This window comes from Melospiza melodia, chromosome Z (assembly GCF_035770615.1).
Source record: "Melospiza melodia melodia isolate bMelMel2 chromosome Z, bMelMel2.pri, whole genome shotgun sequence".
NCBI classification, from domain to species: domain Eukaryota; kingdom Metazoa; phylum Chordata; class Aves; order Passeriformes; family Passerellidae; genus Melospiza; species Melospiza melodia.
In genome coordinates this window covers 74148924-74169888 of record NC_086226.1, presented here as the reverse complement: position 1 = coordinate 74169888, position 20965 = coordinate 74148924, and the positions used below count along the sequence as shown (strand labels likewise).

Sequence of the window (20965 nt, the reverse complement as noted above, 5' to 3'; positions counted from 1 at the left end):
ATGGAGCATTTAAGGGCCTCATTGCTACTGAAACAGTAATACTTTTCTCAATAATCAAAAAGCAGTAAATTGTTCACTTCCAAGCACAAATGCTGCAGTTCTGTCAGGTTTTCAGAACAGCCAAAGCCAGTGTCTGTTAAAATATTGGGAAATTAGGGTTTTTCCTTTCTGACCTTCCTGATATTCTGATACAGATACCATTTCATACAGCTCCCTTTAAAGAAATAAAGGCCTGAGTGAGTATACTCATTAGCAATTATGAATGACAGGAGTCATCAGCTTGTGAAAAGAACTGCAGTACCTGAAAGACTCAAATAAAGAAGATTTACTGTGGTTAGGGGGGAAATAACAAAAAGGAGTTTATAATGTTACTTTATAATACTGTAGGTTAACTCAATGCCTATTCTAGTTTTTTAATTCTTCTGAGAGAAAGGAAAACCAAAGATCTTAAAAGAAGAAAAAGTGTTTATTGAGAAGGCGAGAAAATATGCAAAATGAACAAAAATTATATGAAAAAAACTGCTGTTGTAACTGTTAGTTTTCTGAGGTGTATTTTTTTACCCTTAGAAACTGTTGAGTTTTGAAATTCTGAGCTAAACTAACTTACATGTTTTTGTCAACAAGACAACATATAACTACACTTTTAATTGTATTGTAATTAATTGTATTAAACCATTTAAAGCTTTACTTTTTAAATGTCCTACACTGCATTCACTTTGACGTCATAATAAAATATACAGTGGATAATTTGTCTGCAGCTGAATTCACAGATGTTGCAAAAGTGAGGAGGGGCATCAGTCAAACTGCAGGACACATGGCTGGTGGCTGTCCTTGCCATTCCCCAGGCTAAGAAGTGGAAGAAGCACAGCAGCAGTGTCAGGGATCAGCAGCAAGGTGAGGTGTGAAAGCTCCAGCGTTACCGCGTGTTGCTGACAGCAAATGTGGGAGGAGGAAGGTAGTGGGCCCTGCTCCTGTGGGGATGGGAGCCCTGACGTGGATTTACACACCTGACAGGTGTATAAAACCTGAACCTCGCTACGGAGGCTTCCACTCTATCCACAAGTTAACACAGGTTAATGTCCTTTCTTCCGTGAAGTAGGCCAAACACTACTAATCTGAGTAGTGACAAAGGTCAAATTCACTTAGAAAGTATTTTCTTAGCATATCAGCATGTTAGGGTGTTGCAGTTATAAATGCCACACTGTGTTGCAGATATAGATTAAAAAGCAGTTATCAACTGCAAAGTAAAACTCTTCCCTTCATCATTTTTGTTGGTGTCCTGAGTTTCCCCTCCTTGATTCCTTCACCCTGCTCAGACAGGGGTCTGGGACTGCTGTCTGCTGTTAGCCTGCTCTTTCTTTTGTTATACTGCAAATCCTATGAGCTTTACACCTATGGACTGAATAAGGCTTGAAGAACCAATATAGACCTGCAGTATCTCTGACCTCTTCTGCCCACATCAGTGCTTGTGGCTGAAGTCCCAGCTGGCTGCAAGCAAAGCAGAGCAGTTCACTGTGTGAGCCCAGAAGTAGCTGGTTGTGATGAAAATTGCAAATGAGGGTCTCTTTCTGTTTTCAGTGATAATTCACTTTCTTACCTAGAACTCAATGAACAGAATTTTTGTTAACTAAAAAAAAATTCACTAAGGTTGACTTTTGAGATTTTGCAGCAGGCAGGAGAATTAAGATAATTTATCAGCGACCAGCAATTCTGCAAGAGTAAAGAGTAAGATCACTACTCATTGACAGGATACTTTGATAAGCTTTTTGATGCTTTGTCAAACAAAAGTGATTAGGGTTATAGGAGTTTGTAACTTTCTTCGGAGGAACATCTACATACACAGAGTGCCAAACCTGATGATTTTTTTCTCATATCAGAAGACTTTAAAAAGAAATCTTTCTTTAATATGCATGAATGATCATCATCAAATTGTGTTATGGTGACATGCTTGTCAATCTGCTTTTCAAAGGATGCAGGGCTTATATTTACTAAAATGATGTGTAAGACATAATGCCTGAAAGTATATGAGATTGACATTGCTTATGCAAAGACCGGAAACGTAGGCATTACCATCTACAGATACACAGTATCACCTTATAAGTATCCTGGGATGTAGTACACAAAGTAATGCCTAACACCGTCAAATTATTTTAATTTTGCAATTTTTCTTGGAAGAGCTGCTGGACAGAAAGAGGATCTTATATTTGATACAGGGATAATATAAGAATGCAAATTGATGTGGGACCTGTAATTCACAAGAGAAAACACTTGTAATGCTGCAGCTTCCTATGAGAAATTGATGGAAGACTAAAAGCTAGTTACAGCGGAATACTATAATGAAATGCTATAAAGTGTAGCAGAGAGAATGGCCACGATGTCTCACAGCAAGGAGACACCTCAGCTTGCCGTACCTTTGGCGGTGAAGAGCCGCTGCAGTGGGGCCTGAGCTCTGCCGCTCTCTGGGGCCCGGCCGGCCCGCCCTCACCCGCCCGGGAGCTGCCGCGCCCATGGCAGCCGGCTCCCGTTTGCCCTCATCTCATCCCGACGGTGAAAAGCCCTGCTGCTCACAGCCACTCTGAGCTCCAAGCAAAAGCGATTTGTTTCCCTAACCTCGGGGACCCAAGGCTCCTGTTACCACGTGCTTCCTCCTGTCATTGCCCGGCGGGAGGGAGGGAGGGCTGCGGCCGAGCCCCTGCCCTTTGTGGAAGGGGCTGGCAGCGGATGCGCTTGGGGTCGGCGCTGCCGGCCCGGGCAGGCGGGAGGCGCAGCGGTTCGGCAGGTTTCGAGTCCGCTCCGTCACCACCGTCTGTCTCCGGCGCAGCGGCAGCGTTTTCCAGCGCTGTTTTGACAGGAAAGTCGGGTTATTTTAACAGGAAAGTCGAGTTCCACACGGGGCGGACGGAACTCTCAGCCCGCCCCAGGGACGGCGCCCCAGCCGAGCATGCGCGGCGCCCGGCCCGCCCCTGGGAAGCGCCGCCTCCGCCGCCGCCGGGCGCGGGGGGACAAGCGGCGGTGGCCGAGCGGCCGCGCCCTCCACCATGAACCTGCACCAGGTGCTGACGGGCGCCGTGAACCCCGGGGACAGCTGCTTCTCCGTGGGCAGCCTGCACGACCAGCCCTTCACGGTGAGCGTCCCTCGCCGCGGCGCCTCCGCAGGGCCCGGCGCCGAAAGCGGCTGCGTCAGGCGCGGCGGCCGCGGGCGGCCCCGGGCGCGGGGCTCGCCCCGGTGGCGCCGTCCGGCGGCGGCGGCGCCGCCCGAGGGGCCCGCGGGTCCTGGGCCCGGCGGGGGCGGGGACGCGCAAAACTTGTGCGGAGCGGCGGCCCCGGCGCCGGCGGCGGCCCCGGGCGGGCGCGGAGCCGGCGGGGCGGCGGGCACATGCCGGCAGCGGCGGTCCGGGGCCGCGGAGATGTGGTGTTGGCGATAAAAGATTACATAAACGGCTGCCGGGACGTGCGGCTCGCTCTGGAAGGGAGTTCAGCGCTGCCTTGCAGTCAGGAAGGTGGCTGAAATCCTCTTCTGCGCATAGCTGAGGAAGACTTGGAATAGCCAGCCCTAGTGTTGCTGAGGTGTTCAAAGGCTGTTTGAAGTCCCTGTCTCTTAGAGTGGAGAGAAAGCACTTCAGTACGTTGCAAAGGCCACAGTCTTTATTAAAGTGCCTTTTCCTTCCTTTTGCTTTTGTCTTGTAAACACACTTCTGTTGTGTTCTTATTCCCACCCTCCCTCCGCGTAGGGCTGAAGAGGAATGAAATCAGATGCAGCGAAGTTTCTCAGGGCACCACGCTGGGGTATTTTTAACCTTACCTTTTATGGCTGCCCCCAGCTTCAGCCTGGTGTGCTCTCCGGTTTGATAAGGGAATGATAGGCGGAAATGCAGGAATGAAATCTTGTTGTTTGCCGTCCCGTCTGGTGTACGCAGTGAAATTCGCCCAGCTGCTTGCAGCTCCGCTGGGGCAGTGGAGCAGAGGCGCTTCCCCAGGGTTAGGCTGGCTCTGCCCAGTCTGTCTGCAGCGCTGGCCGGCCGTGTCCTTGCTTCCCATTAACAAGTTCATGTTGGAAGATATCTTAAACCACAGCAGTTGAGAGTTCAGGTACCAAATTGTGCCAAACTCTCTAATTTTACATATCCAGAAACGTCAAAGACCCACCTGTGGTGGGAAGCCATTTAGTAAGAGACAAGGAGGTCTGCTTTACAGAGAAATGCTGGTAAGCTTTCAAAACATCTTGTCATAAGCTTGCCATTTTGAGGTCATTCTTTTTTGAGGGACACAATTTGAGTCATTCATGTCACTAGACTCACTTTCTACCTGTTACAGCCGAACTTAGGTAAAGTTTTGGCGGTCTCCAGTGGATAAGAAGAGTAGGAATCTTTTCTTCAGGAGAATGGAATGATTGAGAAGTGTAATTTTTGATATTCATTACTGTGGTCTCTCTTTTGGAGGAGCTGTGTTCATAGAAGTATATTGTAACAATGTTTCCTAGACATAAATGTAATAACAATATTTCCTATAGCTGCATTCATCTTCCTTTCATTATCCTTTTCCCTGAAGGGTTATTAATGGATTTGTTTTCCTCATATTTAAAATGGCTAACAGAAATATCCTTGACTGCTTCGGGGATGTTTTTGTTGTTGTTACTGATTCTGTGCTAATGCTGTATTAAGTTGACGAGATTGCTCAGAAGGATTAAGAAGTAAAAGGCACTGAAGCTAATTTCTGCTTTTTTGGAAAAGGACGACAGACTCAAGCGTTAGAAAATCCAATGAAAAAAAATGCCCCATAGTTTTTCCCTGTCTGAAATGATGATATAAGCATTAATTAGTATAAATACTATTGAATTTTATTTTAGAAATGGGAAAAAAAAAAAAAAAAACCAAACATGTAAAACTTCTATGCTTCCAGTTATTGTGGCTGAGAAGATAGGAGTTGATATTTCAAGGTTATGTACTGTACAGGAGGGACAAGTTGTCCTTGTCCAACAGGAGAATTTGGTCTGTAATTTTTTTTTTTTTTTTTAGATACAGTATGCTTCAGGATATTTTCTCATAGACAGCACTGAATATTCAAAGTGAAGTATTTTAAAATATTACAGTTCTAAGATAAAAATATCAAGATTCTTCTCTTTAAAGCTGAAAACTTTGAAGCAAAATTAGTGTAAAACTTTCTGCATCCACTGAATCATATACACCTTTTTGAGTATGTGCTGTTATCTTTTAAGGAAGTATTTCAGATATCTAATGTGAGGCAGGTTTGTTGTTCTGACATTTTTTTTTTTAGGATGTGAAGGAGCATGAGCTTCCTTGGAGAGAACACTGATAAAGTTTTTAGCCCATCTTTTATTTATGTGTTGAAAAAGGCTCATAAGATACAATAAGAAGCATGCCTGTTGTTTCTCTGCTGAGGGCAGGTGATAGTAACGTAAGGACACTTATCAATGAGAAGCTGGCCCTCAGCTGTCGGGAGTTACTTGCTTATTCTTTGTGTTCTTCTCCAGATACTGAATTATTTTATTTTCCATGTACTTGTCCACAGTGGAAGACATCCTTTGCTTTCTTTTATTCGTGTCAGGTCTGAAATACTTGAGTAAAAGTAAGCTCCTGGAGTTTATCACATGATTCCTCTGAACTAGTTATTACTGAAGTTGTATTTAAGTTATTAAGTGGGTAACCAGCACTGATACAATGTTTCTGCATATTCGGTTCTGATTCTCCCATTTTTTTTTTTGTCATTATTTCCCCTCACCAAAGTAGCAAAAGGAGAAGTCTCTGTGAGCAATAGCAACTTTACAAGTGCAAGTCCCAAAACTGATAATGAAAATCACAAAAGAGCGATTGTTCATAGGGTAAAAATATGTGAAAGAAAGATTAATTACATAGATTATTTCAATGGAACCAAAATATTTCCTTGACAGATTTCATCTATGTGTGTGATTAAACTAATTCTGGACTTGAGACTTGCTATGTAAAATTGATAGAATTGGGAACTAAATATCTGAAGTTGAAAGGCACCTGGAAAATTGGGTGAGGAGTGAGGTTCCATAGCTTAATCAAGACCACACTGAGTTTTCTAAAGGTACTGGGTTGCAATAGAAAAAGATTTCCCATTGTGCAAAGTTTTCTGATAAATCAAAGTAATTTCTATGGCTCAGTGACATTATTTCTTACCTGTCTAGAAAATACTTAATGTTTACATTAAGAATCCCCTGGATACCTGTAGTCCAGAAAATTTAGATATCATAATAGTCAGTCAAGAAATTACACTGTTTACACCTCACCTGCTTCTTGGTTGGTATTTAGGAAAGGGAAGGGATTTAGTAGGGAACCTTTTTAAGAATGCCTTATTTTTTTTTTTTTTTCTTTTTTTTTTTTTTTTTTTTCTTTTTTTTCTTTTTAATAATACTTGAATTAAGCTACTCTGGACTTAAGAAATTAATTATGTCTTAACTGAATTAATTAAAAAAAAGATAAAATTTCTTTTCAATGAAAAGTGCAGTTTCATGATTTGAAGTGCAGTGAAACATGATTCAAAGGGCATGGCCAATGAATTGGGTACTTGTATATACTCTAATATGGTTGTAGTATAATAGGTCAAGTACTTCTGATAAATAAAAAAGTTGAATTTTTTTAATGAAACATGAAGAAATATAATTGCTTAAAATTTAATTTAGCATCCTAATAAAAGCATTTAATTGTTTTAAATAAATGTTTAAGTGGAATATGTAGACTAGTGTAAGTTTTGATCAAAAGTGGGGCTAGAAAGATGCCATACTAAACTAGCAAAAAATAATTCTGCAAGATACCATGTGGCTCTTGGTGAGTCTTTTGATTTTGATCATTCTGTGCATAGGACAGAAAAAGATAGCAATTATTGCAGTATCATCTGCTTCATAGATTTGTCTTTAGTTTTTATCTTTTACTGAGTTTTGCATTGCCTTTCTAGTGTATGCTTATCCCATATATGCTTGAATGTGTTTATATGTGTATCTTTATAAATACGCATTGTGTGCACGCATGGTCTGCTGCATTTAGCCATGGATAATAGCTGCCCTTCATGTAAGAGAGCTAGGTGAAATAAAGTTTGTGCAAGTTGTCCAAGGTAATGTGTCAGCCCTTACATAGCTGTAGCAGAAACTATAGCAAAAACTTTGTATGTCAGTACATAGAAGAAATATCTCAAGAAGGTTGATTGTAAGAGAAATTAATGTGTGGAAGGTGCTGTGGTGTGTGAGAGGTTGAGGCCCCCAATTGTTGGGCTTTCCTTCTGTTGAGAGTAATTTCCCAATAGCAGTCTCAGATTGTGAGTTGTATATGTCAGACTTCCATTTCAGAAAGAAATCAGAATAGTTTGTATAATTGTCTATTCCCGTGCTTTTGAAGCACTGTTCCAGTCAAAATTTCTGCTATTCTTCTTCAAAGAAATATTAATTTAGAACTAAGAGCCAACATTGGATTAAAAGAATGGGCAGAATTTTTGTGAAAACCCACTTCTGCAATACAAAATCACATTTATTTTCACAGGTCTAGAACATCTTTCACTTCCTAATTTCAGGCTTGTTTGCTATGTCAGCAGCAAGTGAGATCCACGGTCCTGCAGCTTGAACTAGTTCTATCTTGTTTATTTCTGTAACAGAAGAACAAAGCACTGTTTAATAAACATTCCAAGTATGTGATAATATCACGCTAACTATCTTATTGTGCAAAGACAACTTTCTTGTAAATGTTCTAGGGCATTCTTAAGGTGAAAGGCTTTTATGGCCTGCCAACATCAGACATGGAGGCTCTGCTTGCTTCAAAAACTTGTCTTAGGGTGTTAGTATTATTATTTAAAAAAATTAATACACATTTAGGAATGCTTTCTCCATTTAACTGTATGACAACATTTTCTGCTTTGTCTCTCCCTCCCTTCCCCTCCTCTTCCCACAAGGGAATATAGGTAAATGAATATATATATATATATATATGAAAATATCTATGTGTGTGTATATATACATACAGTAAATTCTTATACTGGAATCACTTGCATTTGCTTAAGAGAAGACTGGAATTACCTTTTTTCTTGGTTACCATTGTTTACAAAGATGCCCTCATATTAGCTCCTATTAAAATGAAGATGAGTGGCATGTTAACAATCATGGACAAGTCTCACAATAAAAGTTAGATAAAGTGACTGGTAGGCAGAATTCATTCTGGTGGTATCTGAGACCCTTTTACAGTATGGAAAATATTTCTTATTCCCAAGTACAGACTTCTATTATACTACACTAAAATACCTCTGCTGTGAATAAAAAAATCTTAAATGTAAAATTAGCCCAGCAGTAAATTTTATGCACTTTGTTTAGAGGAACATCTTGGTAAGGTACTGCTGCTTAGGAACTTTATTTTCAGCTGATGTCTGGGCTTCAGTGAGTATGTAAGAGGATCTGACATCTCTGCACAGAATCCGTCTAAGGGTTGAGTTGCAGGGGGGACAACAAAGAACCAAAGGAAGCACACCTTAGGAGGGTGTCCCTAAGGTGCCTGGTCAGTGTGAGGGATAGTGACAACAGTAGAAAAGGGAGCCAGTTGCCAGAAAACTTAGTCACCTTCTTCATCAGACCCTTTTTCCATTGCAATACAGAACTTCCCTACCCTCCGCAACCCTTGCCTTTTGTCTTTGAAACTGTGGTTCTCCTGCAGGCAAACGTTAACTAAACATCAAAAATAACCTCCGAGTCATCATCCTTCTGCTTGGCTGTAGTTCTGTTTGGAAACTCTTTGAAAAGGCCTTTTTCTCCCCTTTCTGTCTCTTTGGAACAGATCAGTTCTACAGGCTTAGGAGCTAGTCAGTGGTGCTGCAGCTTATTGGCGTTAGGAAGCCACTGTGACCAGGTATGATCCAATCTGTCTGAACAGACTGATGTCTGAAGTGATTCCTTTGTTTTCCCCCAAGTGTCAGTCTTTTCAAGTAGTGTGGAGAAATGCCAGAACTTTTTTTTTTTTTTTAAAAACATTTTGTGTTTTCCTTCAGGAAACAACAAGTCTAGGATGCTTTAATACCTCTTTAAGCTACTCTTGTTCTTCATAGCTCCGGGTTAACAGGAGCTAGCCTGGGTTCTGACTTTTGAGCAGCACAATGCTAGAAGGATATAAAGCTGTGAGAGAGCATCCAGATGGGACAGTGAGGGGTCTGGGAGGAAAGCCATATCAGCAGTGACAGCCTGGCTAAGAGGAGACTGAGGAGAGACCTCGTGACAAGCTATAGCTTCCTCATGAGGGAAAGTGTACAGGCAGGGCTGATACCTTCTCTCTGGTGACCAGTGACAGGACTATTGGAAATGATCTGAAGTTGTGTCAGGGCAAATATAGGCTGGGTATTATCGAAAGGTTGATCTCTCAGAGCGTGGATGGGCACTGGAACAGGCTCCCCAGGGAAGTGGTTGCAGCTCCAGCCTGAGAGAGTTAAGGAAGTGTTTTGACATTGCACTTGGGCATGTGGTTTGATTCTCTTGTAGGGCCAGGAGGTGGATCTTGATGGTCTAGTGGGTCCCTTCCAGCTCAAGATATTCTATAATTGTTTTAAATCTTATTTCCTGATGCATTGATGAATATGTGATTCCTCAAGTCTCCAGTGTATAATGTTTGATAGTTACTAACAGAGTTCTTCCAGTGCAAAATGCCACCTGTGCTGAGGTCTTAAAACTGATGAAGTTATGACCTCACTAAAATAGTTATTTTATGGATTGCATGATTTCTGCTAATATATTCCTCATTATGATAGAAGTATGGCATTTTATATGAGGTTTAACAAGGCAAGTGCAAGGTGCTGCGCCTGGGTTGGGGCAACCTCTGTTATCACTCCAGGCTGGGAATGAAGGGACCGAGAGCAGCCCTGTGAGAAGGGCTTGGGGGTGCTGGGGGTGAGGGGCTGGACACGACCCAGCCATGGGCACTCACAGCCCAGAGAGCCAAACGTGCCCTGGGCTGCAGCCACAGCAGGGTGAGGAGGGGATTCTGCCCCTCTGCTCTGCTCTGACCACACCTGGAACCCTGCATCCAGCTCTGGGTGCCCAGCACAGGAAGGGCACAGAGCAAGTCTGAAGGAGGGCCATGAATATAATTAGAAAGATGGATCACGTCTGCATGAGGAAGGGCTGAGAGAAATTCAGTCTGGAAAAGAGGAGTAAGGATTACCTTATCTTGGTCTTCCTGTTCCTGAAGGGAGCCTACTGAAAGATTGAGAGAAACTGTTTCAAGAACGTGTAGTGACAGGACAATGGGGAGTGGCTTCAGACTGAGAGTAGGTTTAGATTAGATGTTGGAAAGAAATTCTTTACTGTGAGGTTGATGAGGCACTAGAATAGTTGTCTAGAGAAGCTTCATCCCTGGAAGTGTTCAAGGCTGGGTTGGATGGGGTTCTGAGCAGCCTGCTCTAGTGAAAGATGTTCCTGCCCATTGCAGTGGAGTTGGAACCAAATGATCTTTAGGGTCCCTCCCAATCCAAGGCATTCTTTGTGTTCAGTGATTGTGGTGGTGGCACAAGGTGGTTTCAGGCTTATCTGTGAAGCTGGAAATGGAAAGAACAAGATGGGAGGAGTATAGTAAGTCTTTGAAGTGCTGATGAGGCCTAGGGGAGGGCATATGCACACAGCAGGTGGGCTTCATACAGCCTTTGACACTTCAGTCTTAAAATACATTTATAATAAAACTGGGTCTAGGTTTCTATGTTATGTCTTTACATGGGAGCACTTCTTTTAGTTTGTTTTTGTTTTCCTTAAAATGGCCCCTATACAGACCTCTAAATTCTGAGAAATGTATGTATGGTATTTCTAAAGAAGCTTTTTCTAGTGAACTGTGGACTTTACCAGTGAGTCACTGGGTGAGATTATTTTGAACTGAAGAAAAAGCATTCCTTTGTGAACAGGTGTGAAGTTAATGCCATCACAATATCAAAATAATTACTTTAACATTTGAACAAAAATTGCTACTCAATCTCCTCTTTTGAATGAGCTTTCACTTAGATTGCTTTGGAACCTGTAGTTCAGTATGCTAATTAGTAATAAATGCTGCGCTTTTGAGAAGAGGAATTATACTGCTTGAATGTCTTGAAGCTGAAGGGGGAACTGGACAGGAAGGAGCTCAAAAACCTGCCAGTAGTAAGTGTTCATAAATAAGTATATGGTTATATATAGTCTGCAGGATTATAGACAGCATTTTCAATTATAAGGTGGTGCCTGGTGTTCTGCTGGTTGCAGTGTGATAAATGAGTATTGGCTGGGATTGGTGAACACAGTCTTCTGGCTAAGACTCTTCTTTGAAGCATCAATTAATCTTTTGTGGGGAAAATGTCTTTGGACTAAAATCTTAATATTTTTCATTTTATTTATTTATTTTAATATGTGTGATGGTATGATAGTCTAGGCCAGTCTTGGTAAAAGTACTCTTTCATGTAAAACACTTTTATATATATATATTTTATATTTATATATCTAGCTTTCAGTTATTCTGCTTTTGTTTTCAAGTCCACAGTTTTTATTTAATATATTGGAAATTAGTAGAGAAGTTGATTGTAAGGCATGATATTTCCGTCAGTGTATGGAAATCTTCCATCTTCAGTTTCTTTGATGCTGTTCTACTCTTGAAGCTTTTAGTCAATTAAAATGGTGTATTTTTGATCCTTTTATCAGTCTCTTGCTAACAGAATACTTGTTTGTGCTCTTAATTTTGTTGCTGTCTTTCTGACTAACTTTTTAATGACTGTGCGTTCCTTTTTGTGAGAATTTCATCCTTGAATGCTCCTTTCTTATGCTAATTAGATGATTCTCCTCGCTGTTGTTTCCACAAGTTTCTCCAGTGTTTAATCTTTTCCTCTATTTTTATCTGTACTCAATACCTAATAAAACTTCCAAGAAGGTAGGAAGAAATTCTGACTCAAGCATTGCAAGACTCAGTGAACTGTCTCTGTGAATGTGTTAGATAAAGCAACATACTCAGTGACAATATAAACTTGAGAGAATAGAATTCATACAAGTAACAGGAGACTCAACAAGTCTGAGGGCAGTTTTGCTTCTGTATAACTGAGCTTCATGTTGTTAGTCTTTTGATTTTTGCCTGTACAAAGCCCTTACTAAATGTTTTAGTAAAATTTTAGCTCCTCAATTCTACTCCCTCTTTTCAGAAATTTGAAAATTAAAAGAAAAACTTCTCAAGTCTGTCTCTCTCCAATCTAAGTATATTATTTTTTTCTAATTTGCAAGAACTATGGTTTTTATGCTTTTATATTTCTTTTAGATGTTTTTCTATGTCCAAATTTTTTTGGTTTTTTTTAATCACAAACCACTGTTTTCTTGTTATGCAAGTCTTGTGATGAACTTGTAAGCATGGAGAAAGAGAAATTTGCTGCTTCTGTAGCTTGGTTTTAAATTGCAGACATCTGTTTTTTCTCTGCAAAGACCTCTTCTGACTATGTAGAGTTTTACTTGGATAGTATACATGGACTATAGTGTTTCATATTTCACTAATATGCTGCAAGTAGATAAAGCTTTGCATTATTTTGGAGTGGGTTTTTTTTTTTGTTTTCTTCGGATGTTTTAAATTTTTTTTTTTTATTTATACTGTAGGCATATGCATCAGGATGTGATATTGTGGTACTGGGGACTGACTTCGAACGATTACAGATAATCCCTGGAGCAAAACATGGAAACATTCTAGTGGGATGTGTGGACTGTTCAATGCAACAGGGGAAGGTATGTAGAGCAGCGTTTCTAAAAATGTTCCAGCAATGTCATATTAAGCACCTTCTTAGGAATGTGTATGCTTGCAAGTTATGCTTGCAAGTTAGGGGAAATATACTACAATGAATAGTAAAATGACTGATTGCTTTCTGTCTTTACTTGTAAGCAGCACAGTAATTATAAATAGTACCACAGATATGATAGATGGTTGTAGAAGATAGGTAGGACTGCACAGGAGGTTCTGGATTCAGGGCTACATTCAGGGCAAGAATTTGAATAAGAGATTACTAAGTTGGAAGCAAAAGTAATTTATTCACTATGGCTTTGCACTACTGGGCATGTCATTGACATTCTTTGACAGGTTAGTGGCTGGCAGGAGATGAATGCTTCCACAAAAATCACTTTCAGATCATCCAGAAAAAAATGACATCTGTTTCAAGCAATTCATAAAGCCTCTGTTGGATGGGATTTGCTTTCTTGAATTCCTAGCTTTTGTTTTTCTTTATAGCTAGGTCTGCATCACAACGTTGCATTTTAGACAACACTGGGTTTTAATTCCTTTTAAGAGAGCTTTTTTTTAAATTTTCCTGTCAGAGTGAAAAAGAAATAACCAGGTAACTGTTCAGTGGGATGTCACAGTTCTGTATCACTCCATTGGGATGTCTCAGGGATTAAACTGTCGACCAGTTTAGTGGGAACTTTGAATAACCATTTGTTCATATAAGAGGGGCTTTCTACCTCTGTTGTTTCTTTAAGCTTATCCTTGTGAGTAGATAATGTCAGCTTTCTACAGCCTTATGAGCTGGATCTGAGAGCTTTGGTTATGTTCTGGTGTCCATCTCGAGACAAGACCTCTGATGGAAACCAGTTTTGTTGTGAACACTGTGCTGATGAAACCCCAGCCACACCCTGTTCCTGCTTTTTAGCATTTGAGTGATAAACTCTTGCAGTGCTAGTGAAGGAACACAAATGAAAATGAGGAAATGTTTTTCTTTATGTCTCTGACACCTCATAGTCACAGTCTGAGTTTCTCTGTTGGGTGCTGTTAACTAAAGGGGTTTTTTTTTGAGTTCACTGAGCATTATTTCTCTAAATTTGCAAGGTTATCTGGATTGCATGATACCAATTCTGTATACGTTTAAATGAGAAATTGTCCTTGAATTTTAAGTGAGCACACATGAATGTATCACACTGTAAGGCTTACTAAGCTTTAGAGATTTTTCATTTCTTAAGTAGACCTGTGAGGTCATTGAGAGTCTGCAAGTTGGTATTGTATTGCTGTACAATTGTATTGCAATTGGTTTGCTGTAAGGAAACTGGCTGTATTTCTAAAATGCTGTAGTACTAAGCCGTGGATGGCTAAGAATTTGCTTATTGACCAGACTGATCAATGAATTTTCAGGTCGTTCTTAAAAGGGTAGAATTTCTTCTTAGGTATTCTTCCATCAGTACTGACACACAAATTCCACTTTGGTTTGTCAAAACATACAGTTCCAGTGCTCTCAGTGTGTCTTCATAGGAGAAGTACTCCAGCTCTCTGACCATTTTTGTGTCCCTTCTTTCAACCCAGCATGTCCATTTCTGCCTGATGCTGGGCAGAAACTGGATGTGATACTCCTGTTGATGTCTCACTAGGGTAGGGAAATCATCCCCTTCGCCCTACTGGCCACCCTTCTTTTGGAGCCAGGGCCTGGTTGGCTTTCTGGGATACTGCCAGCTCACGTACAGATTTTTTGTCCACCAGTATCCCCAAATCCATGTCCACAGGCTTGCTCTCAATCTGTCAGTTTCCCTAGTCTGTACTGATTCTGACGGACCCAGGTGCAGGACCTTGCCCTTGGACTTTTTGAAGTAGGAGTTCACATGGTTGCACCTCTCTGCCTGCCAGTGTGGAAACTAGTGGAAAGTTTTGGAAGCAGCAGTTGCTTTGGACACTACAAGTTGAGCATTTTGGAATGCTAATCTTATCTTTAAAAACCACTGAACAATAAAATAGTTGACATATGGAAAAAATGTCCACATTTGGAGAAAAGGAACAAAGGAAGAAAATCTAATCAATATGAGTTTATATAAATTTTTGCTTTTGGGTATGGAATTGAATTATAAGAGAATGCAACAGTAAGTGAGGTAGTTAAAGAGAATTAGAGAGGGCAGATATTAGTCTCGAATGCAAAATGCCTGAAGAAACTTCTTCCTTGCAAATGTGACAAAATTATTCTTGGCATTTTTGGGTCAGGCTGATGTTAGTAGGATGGAAATTTATTTAACTATCTGTTCTTCTAATGTAGAGGGTTTCTCTTAAAGCTATGAATCTGCAGATTTTAGGATCTATATGAATCTCTTAAGTTTGTATAGATCTTAGGTATGACAGTTTAGTTTGGTTTCCTTTCAAACTTTAGTGGCTGATGCTGGAATAAAAATATTTTTTATAAAGTGAATCTAACTTACTTTATTATTGTTAAAGGAAAACTGTGGATATGTTAAGTCAGAATTTTACAGAAATAGAAGATTGATTATTGCAGTATATCATATCTGTAGATGTTCTCCTTTTAACTACCATCAGTTCAGAATGCAGGATGTCTGTTGTTCATGACCTATGCAGACTCCTTAATTTTTGTAAATCTGTAATTCAAAGTACTTTTTGGCCATGTTGTCGTGTGACAGTTCTCAAGCTCTCTGCGTGAGGTCTTTAACATACATTTGCTTGCTCTGGCTTTTCTTAGCAAGTCTTCTAGGCTTGCTTTTATATAGATACCTTGAGATCAAATACTAGTAATTTTGTTAATGCAAGTTTGAGGTGGTTGATAATCTGTGATGAAAAAAGACTTTCAAACACTGACTTAAAACTGACCATATTGCCACTTTTTTTGGACTGTTTTATGTTAGCCTTTAGTAGTGGTTTTATTTACAGTTTTCTGCATTGGGTGTTTTCTTGGCATAGTTTGGATCTTTTGAAATAACTTTTTGAAAGGTAGCCTGTTCTAATGCTAGGGAAGTACACAAAAGTGCTCTGATTGAGTACTGGTTCCACGTCTGAGAATTGGAACTCTGCAGATTGACTGCTAATAATCTGATTTTAAAAAGTTGTCCAGCTATACTCTCAGTAGTTTACTGTGATTAATGAGTAAATGGAGGATTGTATTTTTATTATTGACAACACTAGGTTAGAGATTTTTGGTAAATGTAATTTTCTGTTTTCAAAAGGAAATATGGATGTGAGCTTCAAATTAATCTACAAGCAGGGTTAAAAGTTAAATCAACCATTTGCATCTTGTTTTTATTTGTTCAGCTTGTTTCTTTTATGTGTGTTTATTTACATATAAATGTATATTACTTTAGATTGCAGCTTCTTATGGAAAGGTGATTTGTATCTTTGAGCCATTTAGCATCTTGAAGCAGAACAGCAGTCATCATAATGTAAGTATTTCATCAGTCCTTAATTTATTTGAGCAGTTACAGAGCCTGATAGATTTTACTTTAAAGTAAAATTTGCTTTAAAGCTGGAGCTTTTTTTATGTCTTCTTTTAATGCTAGAATAAAGTTGAGACATAAAGGTGGTCCTTGGGAAGTGAAAAGGGTGAGATAAGGACAGAGGCCTGTAATTTGAAATAGTTTTGAGCAAGATAGGCTTTAGTCTAATGCTTCATATTACTTGCTTATGTAATCATGCAGTTCATAACCAAAATACACCAGAATCCAAAAACACATACACAGCCCCATTCTGCCATAAGTGTAAGCATTAAAATAGAAATTTCTTTTTGAACCAGCCTGTGTTGCCTTTATGTTTTGGTGTGTTTTGTGGTTCTTACTTTATCTTTTGCTTATGAAATTACATGCACTTGGCCAAATTGCAGTAGTTTCAGAAATCTGTGGCTTTTTTAAAATGATTATACTTCAGTGTTAAAATGGTTGAATAAGAAAAATATTTATTCTTTTGGGGCTTTTGGTGACAGTGGTTTAGTGATTAGCATCGAGAATCTTAATTTCTGAATAATAATATGATTTAGGGCAAATTACTTAACCATGTTTCTTACATGAGGAGGCAAATGGCTATAATAAGAAGCATTAGATTCTAATTGAAGACAGTTTATTGATATAAGAGCTTTGACAGCAATTGCTCAAGGAGCTTATGTCTCCCTCTTCCGGGGCTTGGTCACCATTTGTATTAACAAATTGTTTATATCACCATCTAGTGGATTCTCCTCTTTGTACTAACCAACTCAGTCATAAGATCCTCAATGTACATGTAAACTTGTGGTATATATATTGTGGTATATTATACATTAATTAATGAGCTGGAAATTAACACCTACCTAATAATTTACATCACTGCAAAGCAGTGGAATAAAATTACTGTAAGATGTGCGTTCACACGCTCCTATGAAAATTTTGGATGTACTGCTCTTGTTTTTGGTCCATCCACCCCATTTTCCAGTAATGATTTTCTATACTGGTAAAGAATACACTTAATTTGAAACTTCAGAGTTGGAGTAGTAACTGTAAGCAGCAGGGGAAGCACCACCCACGATTTGCTTTCAAATGTTTTTTAGCTGTAGAAATATTCTGTTACTTCATTCTTTCAGTTTACTTTTATACAGTGGTTTCCAGCATATTGTTCAACTTTTTGTAAGAGTGTCTCTGTCTTCTATTTACTGCAATGTTCAGGGTCTAAAGAGCCCCAGAAAATCCAGCTCTGCAAATACTCTGTGTAGGTCCTTATCTGCAGCTGCTTCTTACTGTCTTTTGCCAAACTTCTGAAAGACTGAGTTGTCATATTTTAACTTCACATCTATTTCTGTGTGGTATTTTTGGGGTGGAGGATGACTACTTCAAAGAATTAAGAAAGAATTGACTGGAATAATCTGGAATTAAGAAAGAAATTGGCTCCTAATATTATTTCCAGAAATGTTTTCTATTTCTTTTATAAATCAAAGCATCAAACCTTGTTGGTTTATTACAGAAACAGACAAGATAAATATTTTGTAAACTTAGTCCTCAACTTGTTCTAGAGAGTGAAGCAGTGATGCAAAAGTGAAAAACACTTGACTGTCCTGTTGTATATTAAAAGAATAAAAAAAAAGAGTGGAGGGGAAATATCACTTGTTACCTTGACCTTTCTGAACTCCTAATTCAACAATGGTACAGATATCAAACACCAGGTGCCTTTAACTTGTGTAATTCTTGGTATCTTTTCTTTGTTGCAAAAATAAAATCTTACTTCCTCCTAAAACAATTCTCAAATTCCAGTAATGATTTTTTTTTCAAGCTAAACTTTTAAAATAAGAAGTTAAAAACCTCGTAAGTATGGCCACGTTAGTGAAAAACTATTTCATTTTAATTTCAGAATGAATCAATTTTTATTAGATAAACAGTAACTTATGTTAAACATCTTCATAAAATCTAGAGAATACAGTGAAGATGTACTGTTTATATTATAAAAGGAGGAGAATGAAGAGTTTTCATGCTAATGTTTGTAAATACTTAAAATTTCAGGTGTTACATTACCAGTGGCAGAAGAATGCTCAAATCTCACTGGAAGCCATAGTGCATAATCTAACATGGGATCCCACAGGTATGGACAGATTAAAAGAAACACTGCAACTAATTTTTTTACTTTAAATTTTGTCATTCCTTGTGGACAAGGTAAAGGTTTTCCCCTGTCCTCATGGTAGAGAATACCAAAGTGGAGTGAAATGTACCTTTTGTCACTTATTACACGAGAACTAACATAAGTGCATCTGTATGGTCTGGCTCGATTATTCTTATCTGAGCCAATAAGAAAACGTGGCTTAAATGGTAAATATTTGTTGAGAAGAACTAATGTCTGCAGTAGACCTAGGCGTTTCTTTTAGAGAATAACTAAAATTTGATTAATTCATAGTTTGAACTCTAGGTGCTCAAATCTACAAAAAAAAAAAAAAAATAGAAAAGGTATATCTGCCAGTTTATTTTCTGCAGTTTCAGCTTTGCAGAAATGTTTTTCCTCTCTCTCTATATAAAAGTCTATAGTTTGCTACTTGCTTGTTGTTAGATTTTGATAAATATTTGTTCCAGGTACACGCCTTCTGACTGGTTCCAATTGTCTTCAACTTTGGTCCAATGTTCCATTGGAGAACCCTGCTGACAATGACAGTACTGAAAGAGCAGGTGTTGGACTTGGAGAGTGGAGATGTATCTGGCAATGCAAGTAAGGAATCCATTTAAAGACAAGTAATTTCCTTTTCTTTACTGATTCATAACTTTGAGATTAAATACTTAGTGTAGTTATGTGAAATGCTATTGCATACTGTTACTTGATAAATATTATTGATGTGAGATAAGTTTTTATCATATTTCCCTTGACATTATTTCCTCTTATGAGATCAGTTGCAGTTGGTTTTGTAGCAATTCTTCAGCTACAAACAAGACTAGTAAAATACTGAGGGTAGGCTAATATTGAAGCTCTCCAATAAGCACTCTTCTTTGTAGCAGGAATAAGGTGAAAGCTGTGTAATTGCTGTCAGGACTGATTTAAAAAAACCTTCCTTCTTTGTTCAGTGTACTCCATTGTTGTTTCCTTCTTACACGTCCACCCCCTGATTTTGCACATACATTTTTTAGATTTATTCTGGGTATTTGGAACAGTCAGGGTTGATACATTCTCTTTTCTCTGTCTCTGAATTCTCTTCTTGTGTTCGTGTTGATACTGATATTTGCATTTGTATATTGTACATTCTAAAGTCTTTTAGTTTAGTACTTAAGTTTATAAGACAATTTAAATCGTTCTGCCATAAGTAGACTTTGCTAGTGTGGTGGGGTGGGTACATGGTTCATGTGGGAACCATCTTCCATATGGCCATCTCCTAAAGAAGTTTCCTGAAATGGCTGACTGAGCAGACCCACCTGAGGTTACTCTTTGTGAAGCACTTAGAATTCTAGTAGGTAGTTCTATAGGTAGTTTTCTGGACGTATCAGAAAAACATCCATTTTATGATCCTTCATTGTTCCTTTTTCTCTTTACTTGAACTTCTATCAGTGAATGTGTTTAAAAACCCAAGATCATCCAAATGACAACTCAAAGACTTTTCTTGGCATGTGATGAACTTTCTAATTACAAGGAGTTGAAGACTTACTCTATTTTTTGAGACATCTTTGGGCGTTCATCTCTCAGCCTAATAAGAGAAGTTAGCCTGTAGACAGAATGCCATTGAGTATGGCTTTAGGATCTGGGGTTCTGGTAACAGTAGTCAAGATCATACAGAGAGTGCTTTTCTTCTGTCCCTTGTGTAACGGGTTTTGCATTTCTATCATGTATAAAGACATAAAAAAGCTTCTCAGCTCTCCATGTTTTCCTCTTTTAAACTCTCTTTGTTGGAGATAGCTAAGTGTTGCTTTCTTTGAATGAGTAGGTCCTGGAAAGGGTCAGCAGAACTTGCTTTTTTTTGTTTACCTTTTATGCCTGTATGTCTTCTGGCATTTGTAGTGCAATTAGATTTAGAATAGGTTTTTCTTGTAGAGAAGTCTGCAAGAACGTTATTTTGCCCCTGCAACTATCCTGTTTTAATCCCTGAAGGAAACATTCCCAAAAGTTTTCATATTTGCCCCAGCAGGAGAATTTTGCTTAAACCTGGATGACTTCTTTGATACAGGGCTTTTGTAATTGCCTTGCTCTTGTTACTGCACATAAATGCACCCTGCTTTATTGACCTTAATTTAACTTAACCCCCTGTGAAAGTTGGGCCTCAACAACATGTTACATGTTTATTAAATTCAAGCCAAAAATGTGCACTGTATCTGTGGTGTGCAATTAAATTTTTGTATGCTCTTGTTGCTTTAATAAGCTTTATTACTTAGTCAATAACTGAGTGCTTCAAACCCTGTAAAAGAAGCTCATTTATTACTGCAGCCAATTAAAGTAAAATGCTCCAAAAGTTAACCACATAATTAGGTTTAGAATATTTTGGTGTAGCACATTATAGCAGTGTGACCATTCATATAAAAGCTACTTTCAGACACTTTAAAACTACATTATTCCTTTTACACTGTTTATTTTCTTGAGTTGTAATTCTAGGAAATATGAAAAATGAATCTGTCATTCAGGAGAAGATGGAAGATAATATGGTACAACAGAGACCATTTTGGCATCCTTATAATTGTGTGAAGTGGAAGTAGAGCAGGTTAATCTGTTGGCACCTGCTTTTCTGCTACAATATTTTTGAATATTGGATATTCAGCTACAAGATTTTGGTTTTCTGGATCACTACAGCCATGTGTTGTATA

At 38.9% G+C, this 20965-nt stretch overlaps 1 protein-coding gene across 7 annotated transcripts in view; it reads left to right on the top strand.

Moving 5' to 3' along the window:
* The first annotated feature begins 2986 nt into the window (after window positions 1-2986).
* DMXL1 (Dmx like 1) overlaps window positions 2987-20965 on the top strand; it is an 85281-nt gene continuing 67302 nt past the window's right edge. For 6 of the 7 annotated variants that reach the window (XM_063180153.1, XM_063180148.1, XM_063180152.1 and 3 more), the window contains exons 1-5: window positions 2987-3125; window positions 12593-12718; window positions 16046-16123; window positions 18200-18278; window positions 18761-18893. In XM_063180153.1, the coding sequence (XP_063036223.1) occupies window positions 3039-3125; window positions 12593-12718; window positions 16046-16123; window positions 18200-18278; window positions 18761-18893 (503 nt within the window). In that variant the 5' untranslated portion in view covers window positions 2987-3038. Of the gene's footprint in view, window positions 3126-12592; window positions 12719-16045; window positions 16124-18199; window positions 18279-18760; window positions 18917-20965 lie in introns of those variants that run through there. The other variant, XM_063180147.1, reaches the window with a different exon arrangement.